The sequence below is a fragment of the Mytilus galloprovincialis genome, chromosome 11 (assembly GCF_965363235.1).
Source record: "Mytilus galloprovincialis chromosome 11, xbMytGall1.hap1.1, whole genome shotgun sequence".
Lineage (NCBI taxonomy): Eukaryota > Metazoa > Mollusca > Bivalvia > Mytilida > Mytilidae > Mytilus > Mytilus galloprovincialis.
The window spans coordinates 610,245-627,134 of NC_134848.1; the positions used below are offsets into that span (position 1 = coordinate 610,245).

General features: G+C 32.0%; 1 protein-coding gene across 1 annotated transcript in view; it reads left to right on the top strand.

Annotated features, from left to right (window-relative positions):
- Nucleotides 1-16,659, top strand: part of LOC143050712 (uncharacterized) — a 31,455-nt gene extending 14,796 nt beyond the window's left edge. Inside the window, exons 8-12 of the mRNA XM_076223842.1 lie at nucleotides 4,546-4,596; nucleotides 5,790-5,872; nucleotides 8,306-8,361; nucleotides 9,852-9,909; nucleotides 16,186-16,659. Of these exons, the coding sequence (XP_076079957.1) occupies nucleotides 4,546-4,596; nucleotides 5,790-5,872; nucleotides 8,306-8,361; nucleotides 9,852-9,888 (227 nt within the window). The 3' untranslated portion in view covers nucleotides 9,889-9,909; nucleotides 16,186-16,659. The remainder of the gene's footprint in view (nucleotides 1-4,545; nucleotides 4,597-5,789; nucleotides 5,873-8,305; nucleotides 8,362-9,851; nucleotides 9,910-16,185) is intronic.
- The last annotated feature ends 231 nt before the right edge of the window (nucleotides 16,660-16,890 follow it).

Sequence of the window (16,890 nt, forward strand, 5' to 3'; positions counted from 1 at the left end):
ATCGTTGACGAAGCTGTTCATGATGGACATTGCCTTGGAGGACACTCCGGTGTCGGGGTGAACTTGTCTCAAGACTTTGTAGATGTAGATAGCATAGGATTCACGTCTCTTCCTCCTCCTTTTCTTGTCACCGCCGGGTCTGGCAGTCTTTGCCTTGGTGACGGCCTTCTTGGCTCCTTTAGTTCCTACTTTGGTTGGCAGCTAAGCAATTAAGCAGCTGACCCCAAAAATATGGCAAATGGTGATACAAGCATGAAACTTAGTAAGAACATGTCTTCAGGGAATACGATACAGTAGCAGATAGGGCAGATAATAACGTTTTCAAAACTGTTCGACGTTGGTAACCAGAACGTTGTAATGTCGCGATGTTTCTAATAAGAACGTTAACATTTCGCGACGTCGCCTTAAAAGAAGTCATATTTCGCGGAATATTCACTGACGTCATTAATTTCGGTTGCCCGAATTTCAAGAGTACCTGCTAAAAAAGTGGTCATGCCGTTTCTAAAAGACGGAGAAATCCGTCGAAAAGCAGTGAGATTAAAGGAAATACTTGAGATGTACAAAAATAAATCAAATACAATTTTGCATGACGAAATTGAAGAAATTGTGATAGACACAGAACAGAGTACTGTATAACAAGGAAAGACGGAAGAAGAATTGTGGAACTTTTTAGTCTGGCACTGAATAAATGCTAAAACTGCACGGCCCAGCGGAATCGTTGCTTAAACTGTAACATGCTGAATAACATTTTACCAATAACACAATTCGAAACAAAACGACATGCAATAGCTAATTATGAGTATTGGTAGCGGCAAATATTTAATTGCACATTTATGACATCCAAATGTTATTTTAATGGAACTTAAAGAAATGAGAAAACGTATGAACCCGTGATTAATGAGAAAAAATTAACAAAATATATGGCACAAATGGTTGCCGAATCGGGTCTGGTGTTGAAATCCATACACAAAAGTCATTACTACGGCGTGTTGTATAGCTGTGAAATATTATTCATGACGATAACAGTTATTTTCATTTATTGATAATGAATTCGAGGTAAATAATATTATCTTGAATTGAAAAACATCAGTATCAATATAGTTAAGTGTGGTTTTTTTTTTAACTTTTTTTTTAAAGCATTTGGAAGCCTCCAAATTTTACGGATAATTGTCATTGTAAGGCCAAATTTAACAGACTATTTATCAATGAAATAACTAAACCGACTGCATGTGCGAGACTCTCATTGGTGGACAAGGTCGTATAACATCCCTATTCGTAAATGAAATAATAAATAAAGAGAGTGTCTCATCCTGTTCTGGACTTGAAATTGGTACATAAAAAAAAAATGTCGATTTTAATTTATATTTGAAAAACATATAATATTGTATGTGTATGTAGAAAAACTGTAAATAAAAGTCCGTTAAAAAGATTTCAAAAAAATATATTGGTGTCGTTTTTGGTTTGAATTTAAGCAAAATATTACCAAAAGATGCAGAATTGTCACACGTTAGTTTGTTTAATCGTTGTATTCTTTTAAATTTTGTATATGCAACTGGATGTATAAATAGACCAAAACAAGAAGACGCCCGTTCACATGCTGTTAAAAGGGCTTGTAATTAAATGGTGTCTTTTGGTAATGTTCATCATATTTGTATTTTGTTCATTATTTTGTACTTAAACCAGGCCTTAAGTTTCCCGTTTGAGTTGTTTTGCATTTGACATGTAGGGGCCTTTCATAGCTTACTATGCGGATGGGTTTTATTCATTGTTGAAAGCCGTCCGATGTCCTATAGTCGTTTAGCAATTTGGTCTCTGATTGAGATTTGCCTCATTGGTAATCATACCACGTCTTCTTATTTGTGTAAGCATGTCCCTATTGTACTTCAATGTATTGAGAAATAAAAATCGAAATGTCGGCAAATGTACATTAATTGCAGACAGACAGATCAGAAAGTGTACACACGTTAAAACTCGTCGTATAGTTAGACAATCGGACAGACGAACAAAGTGTTTTCAATATAGTTCTACTTTAAGACAAACAAGTACGCCAATATCCCTACGTATACGCCGTAAAAGGGTTATGTAACTTATCTATTGACAAAGACATCGTTCAATATTATTCTCTTATACCGGCTGCTGTACTTCCTATGAAATATTATATTACAACTTCCTTTTCGGTCGATTGATGCAACAATGGCACGAGTTAAATTGCGCATAAACAGCTCTTATAATAAAACAAGAAGTACTGCTTATAATTTAAATTAGAAAGATGATTATCTTTTGAATGTAAAAAAAAATAATCAAAGTACGTCGGGACCTTTTAAAGTTGGCGATACGGTATCGGTTTTGTCATTGTTGAAAGTTATACTGTTGTCAATTTATGGTATCGTCTCACTTAATTTATAGTTGGTTCACATTTTGTCATGTCAATAATGTTGTCTATCCTCTTACAGTACATGAAGCAATTTAGAACAAATTTCGGACGGCGAGACACCCTAGGTACATCTGACAAAGCAATCTGCTAGAATCCTTTTTGATAGTCTTTTTTTTTATTATAAAAAGGTGCCTGTCCAAATTTCGTTTCGTTAATGTTTAGTACAAATGTTTTTTTTCCATTTTATGATTAACCATCTTATAAATTTTTATAATAAGTATCAACGCTTTGAAAATCACCTTCATATACTTGACAGCGACCTCATGTACGGCGGGAATGATTACACGACGTTGTTGCGATTAAAACTTAATTTAACGTAATTTAGCGCCATCCTGACAGACGTCGTAAAATTTTATGGAATATGGCTTTTATTGAAATAACAAGCACATGGACCCATTTTTCTTTCTTTTGCAATCAATCAAGTACGGTTTCAAGAACACTCCGCCAAAATTTCAGGAAAAAATTAACGATCAAATTTTTTCTGCACTTCCGAAAAGACGCAAAAATTTGATCAATTTCTTTATTTCGAATATAGCAATCAAAATCTGGAACATGATGCTTTGATTTAACTTTAAACTTGTTTCAGCATGTTGATGTCATGGATCAAGGGAATATTTTACAGAAAACCCGGTTAAGTTATGACTTTTCGTTCAAAAGTATTGTTACTTTCTTTAAAAGTCATAATTTATGAAATTTCTGGGATTTTCTTCCAAATATACAAATTTCAAACCAAATTATCTCAAAAAGTAAGTCATGAAGGTACTTTTTATTTTAGGTACTTCTTTGCATATTTGAAAAGTACACATTGAAATTGACCTTCTATCAAAATTTTAAGAAAAAATCAACGAGGGATCTCTACTGTATGGTATGCCCTTAAGGTGTATGCATCTATATTTAGGGGGAAGCAATGAAAAATTTCATCCATTCATGACGGCCATCTTTGATTTTCAAAATGACGACTTTCCTGGTTAAAGACATCCAATGAATGATCCTTTTTACCTGTATTTTATTCAAAATTTTAGAATATTGAGCAAATGAAGGTTGTTTTTATGTTATTTAAGTGATGAAACACCACTTCCGGTCAGATATTCGTCGATAACTCACTTTCGTTTTTTTAGACATCTCCCATTATTATATTTACAGCCACACGTCAGTTTTCAATGTTAAGTTTTAAATTGACGTTCCCCGTAAACTATTACAAAGCATCCGTTCATAGTGATTTTGCATGACTTTGTCAAATAGGATACTTAATGTTCATTACCTATCACAACAAGTCTTTCAGAGAGTGGTGTATTGGTACTACCAGGACAAAACTAATTTTCATCATTGTATTTGTCTTTATTTTAAATTTCAAACCAATATTGTATCTACACAAAAATTTATATACCGAAATATTAAATTATAAAAATATTTACATGTCTAACTTGTGTGATTTGTTGTTATAAATGTAACTTGAAACAACAGTATATTATATAAAGAGAAGTAAAGATAAAGTCATATCATGTATATTGGTAATGACTTGTAAAATTCAGAATTGTCCAGTATTATTAAGAATTATTTCAAAATGCTCCGAATATGTGACGAAATTTTAAGACCATGTTCATAATTTCGAAAATTTGTCAAGCAACAAAGACAGTATACAAATGTCAAGAATTTGTCAAGGAATGTAAGACCATACTCATAATGTCGACAGTTTGTAAAGAACATTTCATACAAATTTATTATAGATCAGAATTTGTGAAGAAAAATTAGGGCACAAGTCCTAATGTAAATGTAGAGTAATTGTTTATGACAATTAAGACATAATTTGGTCTTTTCAGACTTTTTGACTCTTTTATTGTATAAACTTTGACATAATATTTAAAGCATTTAAGTAAGTGTTAATCATGTAAATGTTAAATTGAGAATGCAATTCAGAATGTGTCGAAGAGACAACAACTCAACCAAAAGCAGAAAACTTCGATGAGCCTACAACACAGTGTGAAACTCTTGCACTCGATGGTGGCTTCAGTTAGTGATAATGTAAACTATTTCGATTTGCATAACGATAAAAAAAAACAAATGAATAACTACTACATGATGAGTTAAAATGCTATTCTTCATCTTTTTAGAAAGAAGTGCCGGAATATATGTTATACAGTGTCTAGTCCTGTTCTGTATTGGTAAAGTATGATTTGATAAGCATAACTAACTATTATTTTGAAATTGTCGAATTGAAATTTTTAGAGTACGTTGAGATGACCGTTCTGTCGGTTTGTCAATCTGTTTGTAATATATTGTATCAAATGAGCTTTTTCCTGACAGTTTAATCGCAGAAAAGCAGATATGTTTTCGACGCTTTGAAAGAACTATTCCCAATTTATTTTATTTTTTTGTCTTGCAATTCAAGTAAAATCACAAAAATAATGAACTTAGAGGAAAATCAATTTCGGAAAATCGATAATCACATGGCCAAATCAAATAAGAAAACGCATCAAAAACGAATGGACAAAAATTGTCATATTCCTGACTTGGAACAGACATTTTCAAATGTAGAAAACGGTGGATTAAACCTGGTTCTATAGCGCTAACCCTCTCACTTTAATGACAGTTATATTTACATTGATGCGTTAAATAAACAATAAAATAGTCAAAATATGGGTACATCAGTCATCATCGTATAACAATTTTAAAAGGAACAATTTAACAGAACACAAAAACATCTTCTATCTACGAATACATTGATTGATTTGAGTGTCTGATGTCTAAGTCAATTACCATTACACTAGCAGCAAGTATTTTTTATATCCTGCATCAAGTGTTGTGTTTCAATGTTTTTCGCGGATTATTTACTTTTGTTAGCTTTACTTTCTTGAAGTATCGTTGTTAAAATGATGTGTACAGATAGATATATGGTGTCGCAAAGTTGGCAAAAGATTTAATGGTAATGAGTGAAATTTAAACGAGGTTATAAACTTATATATCTTCCATGAGACTCCTTTTTTGTTTGTTGACAAGCAGGTGACATCCAATGTGTTTTTCAGAGGGAGGGGTTTTGAACAGCCAAAATTAACGTTGCCGTTACGTCAAATAAGTCAACCGCGAATTGTAAGATATATTCAGTCATTGTATATGTAATCGTGACAACATGACCCTCATTTAGGATTTCAAGTGTTTTAAGTTAATAAAATATATGAAATGCATGTCAGTTTGGTATAAATTGTTTCTGCAATAATCAAAATACGCATGTGCAAACAAATGCTAGTGCATTTCATGGGTTTGTTTACAAAGCGAAAGAAGCAAGCCATATTACAATTATATATTAACGATGGTTTCTGAAATTCAGAAGGTTTATCATATTATTTTTTTATTGTAGGTATTATCTGTTTCAAGCATAGAGTTATAAAACTTATTGCACAGTCCTCAAACTTGATAATCATGAAAATCAACAATGTCGAGGTTAGTTTAATCTAGTGTCTACGTTAAAACTTACCCAATTCGAAAAAAAGTTTTTGTGCAGATTTTCTTTTCATGCGTCTGTGACATTGTTTTGAAATCGGACATATTAGGTTTTATACTGATGGGTCTGGGTTGTGTTTTTTTCTTTTTATGGTTTTACTTTTTTTTTATTAAGACAATAACAAAATTATGGCAGACACAAACGTATGATATTTGTTTTTGCAAGGTCTATTTCCCAATAGAAAAAAACCTTTTTCACACACTTTCTGACCAAAATAAAACGTGTAATTGAAACATATATTTAGTAAATAAACTAGTCATAGATACCTGGTGTAGCACACTGTGGATCATTTATTTTCGTGGGTTTCAATTTTCGTTGATTGCTGAAAACTTGCATATTCGTGGATATTTGATTTCGTGGTTTAGCCAATCTCCGTATAGAAAGCCTATGTGAATTCGTGGTTCACCTGTACCCACGAAACCTACGAAAATTGGTATACAACGAATAATAATGAATCCACAGTATTTAATATGTATGCCAGATGTACGTAAATAAAAAAAATCAAGTACGAACAATTATCTGAAATCGCGAAATATTTTCTCGCATATAACATTCAACTGATTTAGTAGTGTGTTCTTATGTTCTATTTTTACACCACTGTCCCAGGTGAGTGTGCGTGTGGGAGGGAGGTTATCCCGCTAAACACCGCACTATTCTATATGTTTGCATGGTTTTTGCCTGTCCCAACTTATGAGCCTGTAATTCTGTGGTTTTCGTTTAAATTATTGAAGTGCTACATATTTGTGTTTCGTTCATTTTTCTTTTACAAAAATTAGACCGTTTGTTTTCTACATTTGAAAATGCCTGTACCAAGTCAGGAATATGACAGTTCTTGTCCATTCGTTTTTGATGCGTTTTGTTATTTGATTTTGCCATGTGATTTTGGACTTTCCCAATTGATCTTCCTCTAAGTTCAGTATTTTTGTGATTTTACTTTTTTTCTCATTTACCTATGTCATTTCAGGGCCTTTTATAGCTTACAATGTTGTATGGGCTTTGCTAATTGTTAAAAGCCGTACATTGACAAATAGTTGTTAATTTCTGTGTCATTTGGTCTCATGTGGAGAGTTGTATCGTTGGCAATCAAACCACATCTTTTTAATGTTTACTTCATTTATTTCTGTGTTATTTAGTCTCTTGTAGAGAGTTGTCTCGTTGGCAATCATACAATATCTTCTTTTTAAATATTTAGCCATTGATGATTTTTAACATATCATAGCATGTTTTTAATAAATATTGGCATGATATCGTCGCTAAATGAATCAATGTTCAAGGTCTATTGGAAACATAAACAATATGGAAAAGTGACCTTCCTGTAATTACAAGTAGTTGAATAATTTTGCTTTTGGATTACAACGAGTTTGATATATCTGCATTGCGCGCAATAATATGTAAGTTATTGTGAGGGCATTGAAAAAAACTATTATGTTCTTTTTAAAACTGCATTTAATAATGTATGGAGAGTAGGTTTGTGGTGAATATGTTATAACAGGGTCAATGTAAAAAGTATTTAATATTAGAATAAGTAAATGTTGTAAATTGCCAATAATAAAATATTTGATAGATACTTATTAAGCAAAATTTAAATGAAGAGCAATTATTGGCAACCGTTCAGCCTTATAGCTCATACATATGGTCGGCTTCAAAAGGCATCCACATGAACATATGAAACAATTGAATTGTGAAAAAGAACGGCTTTATTTATAACAAAACAATTGATTAAATACAAATATGACCGACATTAACAAACGACAACCACTGAACTAAGGATCCTGACTTGGGACAAGAACATAAAAAATGTCGCAGATTAAACATGTTCGTCAGTGCTCAACCTCCCCTAACCTTGGAAAGATGTGACTTTAATATATTGTTCTTATATTGTATGGTTCATCTTGGCGAGGTCTGAGTGTTCTCAATCATTATGGATGTGCATGTCCAAATCAGGAGTCTGTAATATAGTGGCTATCATTGGTCATCTTTTATAATGGTTTTTCGTTTAATAAATTGTACACACATCAGCGATTCGGTCACAAAAAAAACCAGACGAAAAAAAATCGTTGTTAGTCTGAACATTTCAGTAGAACTAATGTTTAGTTTCGTAGAATATTATAGTATGAGTTATGGTTAATTGCTGGAGACTTAACACGCGAGCTTTTGGTACGTGGTAAAATTGCATATAAAACATATTTTACAAGATACAAAAATAAGGTAACTATGTGTCACCGTTATCAATGACGTGGTATTATATATTTTTTTTATATTTTCTTAAATGCCTATCTATGTTTCATGAACGATGTATGTTAATAATTGTTGAATTTTTCTGATGTTTTAATTTTCTGTTGAACTTCTAAAAAGACTTTTTTTCTCAACAGAACAGAAAGAAATCACAGAAATCAAATGATATTGAAACACGAAAAGCTAAGAAAATGTAAGTAAACATATTTGCCAATTAGTACAAAAATAAGGAGGTACGGTGTGATTGCCAAAAAGACAACTATCCAATAAATTTCAAACGAATCGAATGTCAGTAACTATTACCAACCGTAAAGACTGTTATAATAAGCAAAAACCAAAACCGTATAGGGAGCTATAAAATATAGAACAAATCACAACAAAACCTTCTTTATAACAAAACAATTTACGAAAAAAATAAAATATGACAGACTGGAATCAACAACAACCACTGAATTACAGGCTCCTGATTTGAGATGGGCTCTCACTGAATGTTAAAAAAATGTAGAAGGTTTAACATGTTGTAAGCGTTCTTCCCTTAACCTTGGACAATAGTGTTACAATCCATCATTAGAACTATAAAAATCAGTTGAAATAGGATTAACTCATTAGATGAATAGCATGGATAAAAAACAGAAAAAAAATGTATGATTAAAAGAGATTAATTTTATTTTGACATATGATTACTCTAACTGTTCGCCATATACCTTACTAATAATGTTTTTTTATAATCTTAGATAATGCAAGCATAAAAAATATCTCTCAATGATTTATAGAATAAAAAGGATGTTCAATCTTAGTGTTTTATGGATGCAAAAGACGTAATCATTATCACTAGAAATTTGCACATTATTGTACTGACCGAAATCTCAAGTTCAATATTGAAAAAACAAGAAAAATGTTGTTTAAAGTAAAAGCAAATATTAAGTGTGTAGATCACTCAAACTGTGTCACAAACATTGATTTGGTATGATTTTTGTTTATATAATAAAATTGAGAATGGGAATGGGGAATGTGTCAAAGAGACAACAAATCCATTTTGTTTCTATTTGTGTTATTAATTACTTTTCATATTTTGTTCCTAAGTTGTACGGTTCAAGTAGGAGAGGTTTAAGTGTTCGCAATACGATTAAATTCCACAATTCTGTAGGTACCTATCCAAATCAAGAGCCAATAATTCAGTAATTGTTTTTGTGCCTTTCAGTTATATAGATATAACAAGATGTGATATGAGTGACAATGAGGGGTAATATGTTAAACAATGTCCGAAAAACTTATCAGAAAAACAATATAGTTGTTTGTATTATTGTTTTGACCATATTTCAACGACTCAGTCATGTAAAAGACAAAAAGCAGTTGTCAGTCAACACTGACGATTGTCTCCTGTGAAATGCCCATGATGTAGGATTTTATCATTTAATTGTTTAACATTATGTCGTGTGGAATATCATAACATGCGTTTTGTTGATTGTTTGAGGCTCTACATGGGGTTTTGTAAGATGTGGTATGATAGCATATGAAACATTTTATATGATATCAAATAAGGAAGAACTGTGTGCCACCGTATGGCCTACAACTATGATGTACACTTACAAGATTTCATATTTTCTAAAATGTTCCATGAACGATGTTTGATTTGATAATCGTTTATTAGTTTAAAGATTAATTGAGACTTTCTTTTAACAGAACAGATAGCAATTCCAGCATACAAATAAACCTTTAAAGCACAAAAAGCACGGACAATGTATGTATACATATTTGCAAATTTATATTAAAAAAAGGTGTGGTATAATTGCCAATGATTACTCTCATTGAAATCCGAATCGTCACTACAGACACGAACACATCGAACTGTACTGACCTACTTTAGAAACGCAACACTTGATTATTCTTTTTCATTCCCATTTTCAAATATGCATTTTTTGTAAACAAACTTATGAATAGAAAGTTTTTTCATTACTTCAATATTTAAAAATAAATGCCAGTTCGAAGGTTGAATTGATCTCAATGCTCTTCAACTTTGTACTTTATTTGGCTTTTTTTATAACTTTTTTGGATTCGAGCGTCACTGATGAGTCTTTTGAAGACGAAACGCGCGTTGAAAGGGCTTTAAAAGTTTTTCTGCTGTCTATTCTCTGTCAGTTCAGTTAATGGGAAACATTTATGGCATAAATCTGTGCGAAATGGCATTCAGCAATTTGATAAGCAGTTGATGTTGCGGCCGTAGACCTGTCTCGTAAAGGACGTTCCGTATTCAAATTTTATTGACGTCGCATTGTCACAACATATTGATCTGGTCATTGGTGGTCTTCAACAAATCACGTCAACTGGCGTTATTGTCGGAAGGACAGAAAGAAGAGTTTCTGACGTCAAATTTTCTGGTTGCAACACGTTCACGTTTTCCTGTTTGGAGTATTCTAATGATTTGATTCAGTTTTCTTTTCCCCAGTCTTTGCAATATGGAGATGCAATATGTTTTAACTGATTTAAGTGTTTCCAAGGATTATGAGAACTGTTTTACAAAGAAAAAAAAATTACAATTCTGTCATTGGTTCGAAATTTCGCTTTCTGAAATTCGTGCGATCTCAATATTCAGGTATGTTCAATAATCACAGGTAATTCTGATGTTGATTTTTTCGAAAGAGAAAGAAGCATGAAAAGGATGATCCAAAATTCCAAAAAGCTGTGCCAAATACGGCTAAGGTAATCTAAGCCTGGGACAAGAAAATCCTTAGTTTTTCGAAAAGTTAAAAGTTTTGTAAACAGGAAATTTATAAATATGACCACATTATTGATATTCATAACAACACCGAATCATTAAGGTAGAGGGGGTGTCTAAATTATAATCTATAGATTTTTTTGATAATTTGCCAAAATGTAGTTTATAACCTGCTTGTTTCAAAACATTAATTAAAAGAATGGGTCACCGGACTTATTTTCACACTACAGGCTGTGCAAAATTGTCAGATTTAGTATAGAATACGCATGGAAAACTCAATTTTCCTCATTAAAACGAAAACTACACCATAGAATTTTTAAATGAAATATGAGAAGATGCCTGCAATATTATTCTTTCAGATAAGAAAAAGAAAAAAATGTGGGCCACCGAACTCATTTTCTTGCTACATAAGAAAATGGGTAAATTCCTGACATATTCTATTGTAAAAATAACACAATCAGAATTATCAGCCCTTGTTTTTGAGTTATCTCTCCTTATTTGGAGAAGTTGGAAAAAAATTTAATCAAACAAAAGTAGTCGTTTAATGGTAAAATACAATCATAAATATGATACAACATTGCATTTTCTATATTATAATGAAAAATCTTCACATGAATTACCTACTTATCTCAAAATTTTCACATTTTATCAAAGATATAGACCTTGTTTTCTGGTATTTCAAAATCAAAGATGGAGGAAGACACCCTATCTATCTTAAGTCATGTTAAGTTACTAAATTTTTCAAAAGTTTTCGCATTTGAGTTAAATTTGACACTGTGTATGCCTTAATGGAAGTGGTCGCATTTGTATCATCTTAATATTTGAATAAAAATTGTACTTTAAAATAATACATAATAAATATAGAGATTGGGGTAAACACGGAAGCAGCAACTTTCATCTTTGACTAAAACATTTTAAAAGTGACGTATTATGGCATATTTTATCGGTTTTTCTTATTTAAGCTTGAATTTGATCGTCTCTTATGAATAAGTCAGCTCAACTATTTATCTTAAATTAATTTATTTGAAAGAAGTAGACACTAATAAGTTTAAAAAATGTCCAAAATCTTTCGTCAGATGAACCAGAAATTTGAGGCCAAAATCGACCCTTACCGGACCTATTCCTTTCAGTAGCTATAGTATAATTATAGAATTCGTGATTTTTTTAACGAATAAATATCATCAAAATAATAAGTGTTGTTGATTTTATCAATTCAATTACAAGAGATCAAGAAGTAATGATACTTTACGGGAGTTTTCGTGTAGTTTAGGTAACCAAAACATAGTGGGTACGTTCAAATGCTCAGAGTAGGCCTTAAGCTGTGCTGTGGTAGTGACATGATTATCTGATATATGATTTTCTATTGCACTTACGGCTTTGAATGTAGTTGAAGACTTCCATGTTTACACATGGAAAAAAGTATTGTAACACCTTGATTTTTTAAAACTTGAAAAATCAGCCTTTTTTTTGAATGAAATATAATAAAATATTTGTATAATAGTATTGGAACATAGTTTATGATATCATTGGCATTAAAACGAACAAAAAATGTTTGAAAAAAAATTATTTATATAACCACAATTTTAATAACAAAATGAAGTGTTTTTGTACAAAAAAAATGCATTTTACAACTTTTACTGTTGTCGACCTTTACAATGTCAGACATTTCAAAATTAATCTTTAGATGACTGTTCACATCATGGCTGATCGTTATACGCCAAAGAATTAGTACTTTGTGCGCATCCTCCATTCAAACGGATAATCGCATCTAAACGTCTTCTGATTCCTGCCATAAATCGACTTATTTGTTGCTAAGGTAGCAGCAACTATTTCTGATGAAGGGCATTGTTTATTTCATGATGTGTTTGAACAGGGGTCTCCTTTCGCGCACTTTCCGCCCAATAGTGTCCCATAAATGCTCGATATGGTTCAAATCCGGGCTACGATCGGGCCAAGGAAGATGAACCGAATTCCATTGGAACAATGGATCTTCCTCCACGATGCTAATTTCAAACTTTTGCGAGCTTTGCACTACATTGGATATGGAAAACTGTGTGTCTGTTCGTAAGCAAAGGTCTCCGAAATGGTCTTATCGCACGATAACCAGTAGTGATGAGTCGATCTCGAACAGTTTTTGTTAAAAGGCTCCTGTATGCCCACCTCTCTCTTTTTAGGATTGTATTGTATGCAATGGGTTTCCTTCTGACCAACCTTCTTTTTCCTTGATTTTCCCTAGCAAATGGTATAAGGAGTCTTCTTTATCTCGGAAAGTCATCGTTTATTGCCTGATTTTTATTCTCAAAACGACTTATAGTGGAATGGTGATGACAAAAAATACGTGCAGTTGTTACAGCGACACTCCTGCTTTTCTCATGATGATAATCTGCTATCTTGTGGCAGTTAAGAGTTGTCAAGGACCCATTACAAGGTGTCAATCCCATAACTTGAAAAACTTGGTTATTTAAAGTGTTGAAAACAATGAGGATAAAAACATATGTTTTGCTGTTTACGGGTACAGTAGCTGTATGTGCAGATAAAAACTTATCGAGTTGATATTTATTGATTAAACTCAGGTGCTATTTAAATAATGTTTAACTAGTTATACTTTACCAAATTATATCACAAAAAAATAAAGAGTGTTTTTTTTAATTTCAACTTCAATTAGGTGTTGCAATACTTTTTTCCATGTGTATATATCAGCTTGCTCACTTTACCAAACTGAGCGTGTATAAAGACTACCTATTTCAATATTCAAAGCAGAAATTAATGATAGTTGCCAATGCAAACAATATGACTGTGAATTATTTTCGTTTTGTGAAATGTAACACATAAATAATAACTCAAATGAACATCTTTGTATATCTAATTTTTCGTTCATTTTTCATTAAACTATAAATAATCGTATTGTATTTAAAGCTTGGCATCCGAGATGGAGTTTTGTCTGTTGCAAATTGAGACTACCTGGTCGTATAACAAAAGGGGCAAAATGCAAAATAGTTTACTTTATGTTATAATGCATATGCGGTTAAAAAAGTTATACTATGACTTACTGATTGACGCTATAACAATTTTTCAAAATTGAATAATACAAAAATAAAATAAAAGAAATACTAAACTCCAAGGAAAATCCTTAATGAAAGATTCTTAATCAAATTGCAACTTCAAAAGCCCGACACCCTCAAACAAATGGATAACAACTGTCATATTCCTGACTTGGTATAGGCATTTTCTTATGTAAACAATGGTGGATTAAAACCTGTTTTTTAGCTATCTAAACCACTCACATGTATGGCACTAGCATCAAATTCCATGATATTAACAACGATGCGTGAACAAAACAGAACAAACAAGCAGACATAATAGATAAAAATGTCAAATATAAGGGTACAGCAGTCCACATTGTGTTACAATCTTAATCACTTTAAAACAAACAAATATGTAACAAAGAAGCACAAAAAGACATTTAGACAAAGCACATCGGCAAACATGAAAGACAAGAATACAAAAACATTTACAATAACACAATTACAAAATGACGAGATGTATTAGTACAGAGCCACGTCATATGTATCAATGAACACAAAAGACATACAGACAAAGCAAATTAAATCATTTCAATCAGCATAATTTCACTTCTAGTGTTACATGTATTGCATGAATTGTGCAATACGAAACAAATGAATATCAAAATGATTAATTAGCTTTACAAACCTTCGATACCTTTTTAACCAAGGTTAACATTAGAACTTCTAATTATGTGCAATTTTTTGTTAAAAAAAAATACAAAATATTTTGTCTCCAAATGTATACAAGTCAGGAGCCGGTAATTCAATGGTTGCCGTTTGTTTATGTGTTGAATGTTTGGTTTTTTTCTTCAATTTATGAACATAAAAAAGGCCGTAAGTCTTCTCGTTTGAATTGTTTTTCATTGTCATGTCGGGGCCTTTTAAAGCTGACTATTGGGTATGGGCTTTGTTCATTGTTGAAGGCCGACCAGTGCCCTAAAATTGTTAATATCTGTGTCATTTTTGTCTCTTGTAGAGAGTTGTCTCATTTGCAATCATTCCTTATCTTGTTTTTTAGATCACGTGAGCTTTACTCATCACTTGGCGTCCGGAGACCGGAGTCCGTCGTTCGTCGTCCGTCGTCGTTAACTTTTACCAAAATCTTCTACTCTGAAACTACTGGGCCAAATTTGACCAAACTTGTCAACAATCATCATTAGGGTATCTCGTTTAAAAATTGTGTCCGGTGACCCGGCCAACCAACCAAGCCATGGCTAAAAATAGAACATAGGGGTAAAATGTAGACTTTGGCTTATAACTCTGAAATTAAAGCATTTAAAGCAAATCTGACAGGGGTAAAATTGCTTATCAAGGCAAGATCTATCTTCCCTGAAATTTTCAGATGAATCTAAAAACTGGTTGTTGGGTTGCTGCCCCTGAATTGGTAATTTTAAGGAAATTTTGCCGTTTTCGGGTATTATCTTGAATATTATTACAGATAGAGATAAACTGTAAACAGCAATAATGTTCAGCAAAGTAAGATCTACATATATGTCATCATGACCAAAATGTCAGTTGACCCCTTCAGGAGTTATTGCCCTTTACAGTATTTTTTTACCAATTTTTCGTAAATTTGTGTAATCTTTTACAAAAATCTTCTCCTCTGAAACAACTGGGCCAAATTTAACCAAACTTGGGCATAATCATCATTAGGGTATCTAGTTTTCAAAATGTGTGCGGTGACTCAGCCAACCAACCAATGTGGCCGCCATGGAAAAAACTGGTTGTTGGGTTGCTGTCCCAATTGGAAATTTTCAAAGAAATTTTGCAGTTTTTGGTTATTATCAAGATTATCTTGAATACTATTATAGATAGAGATAAACTGTAAACAGCAATAATGTTCAGCGGAGTAAGATCTACAAATAAGTCGGACATGACCAAAATGGTCAGTTGACCCCATTTGGAGTTATTGCCCTTTATAGTCAATTTTTAAGAACTTTCATTAATTTGGTAAACTTTTGGAAAAATTTTACAAAATATTGTCCTCTGTAACTAAAGGGCCTAGTTAATTATAGATAGGCAATATTGAAAGTAGCAAGAATTTCAATAAAGTAAGATAAACGAACACATCACCATCATCAAAACACAATTTTGTCATGAACCCATCTGTGTCCTTTGTTTAATATGCACATAGACCAAGGTGAGGGACACAGGCTCTTAAGAGCCTCTAGTTTAAATATACAATAAACTTACCTAACTAAACTTTTATTCATGTTTTTGCAAATTTTATTTTCAGGTGAAAACAAAGACAAATAGAAGTATTAAGTTCATTTCCAAAATACCAAAGACATCAACAATAGTTGTTCTCTGCTCGAATGCATAATATAACTTAGACTATGTACACATTGTGATGTACTAGATGATGAGTTTCATTTCTTTTTGAAATGTGAAATGAATGAACTACATTGTATTAAGTAAAGAATTTTTAAATGAAAATACATATAATAACTTAAATGATATAGTAAAATTAAAATCTATCCTCAATTCTGAAACAAAACAGGACACTAACAACTAGGCTCCATTTAAAAAAAAGGTCACTAAGACTAAGGGCAGGACGTACTTCATATTATTTGAATCTCTTATATATATATATAAATGTGTATTGATTTATTTAATGAAAGACAAGAATTATAGTACAAAGTGTCTGCATTGTTTATTTGTAAGCTGAATATCATGTATAATGTTTATATCCATTGGCCCATATGGATGTAAAGTGCTTTTCAATAAAATATTTGAAAATAGAAAATTTAAGTACTGTTATTGGATAATTCAAATATCTATGATTTTATATCTTTACACTGCAAGAACATATTGCTCGTTGGAACAAAACAATATGTTAGAATAATTTCCACTCAAATGTTTTTAATCTATTTTCAGTCATATTTTAAGTTATAAGCCACCTGTATCGTGTTCCTAATTCCTATTGAACGAAGGACACAAT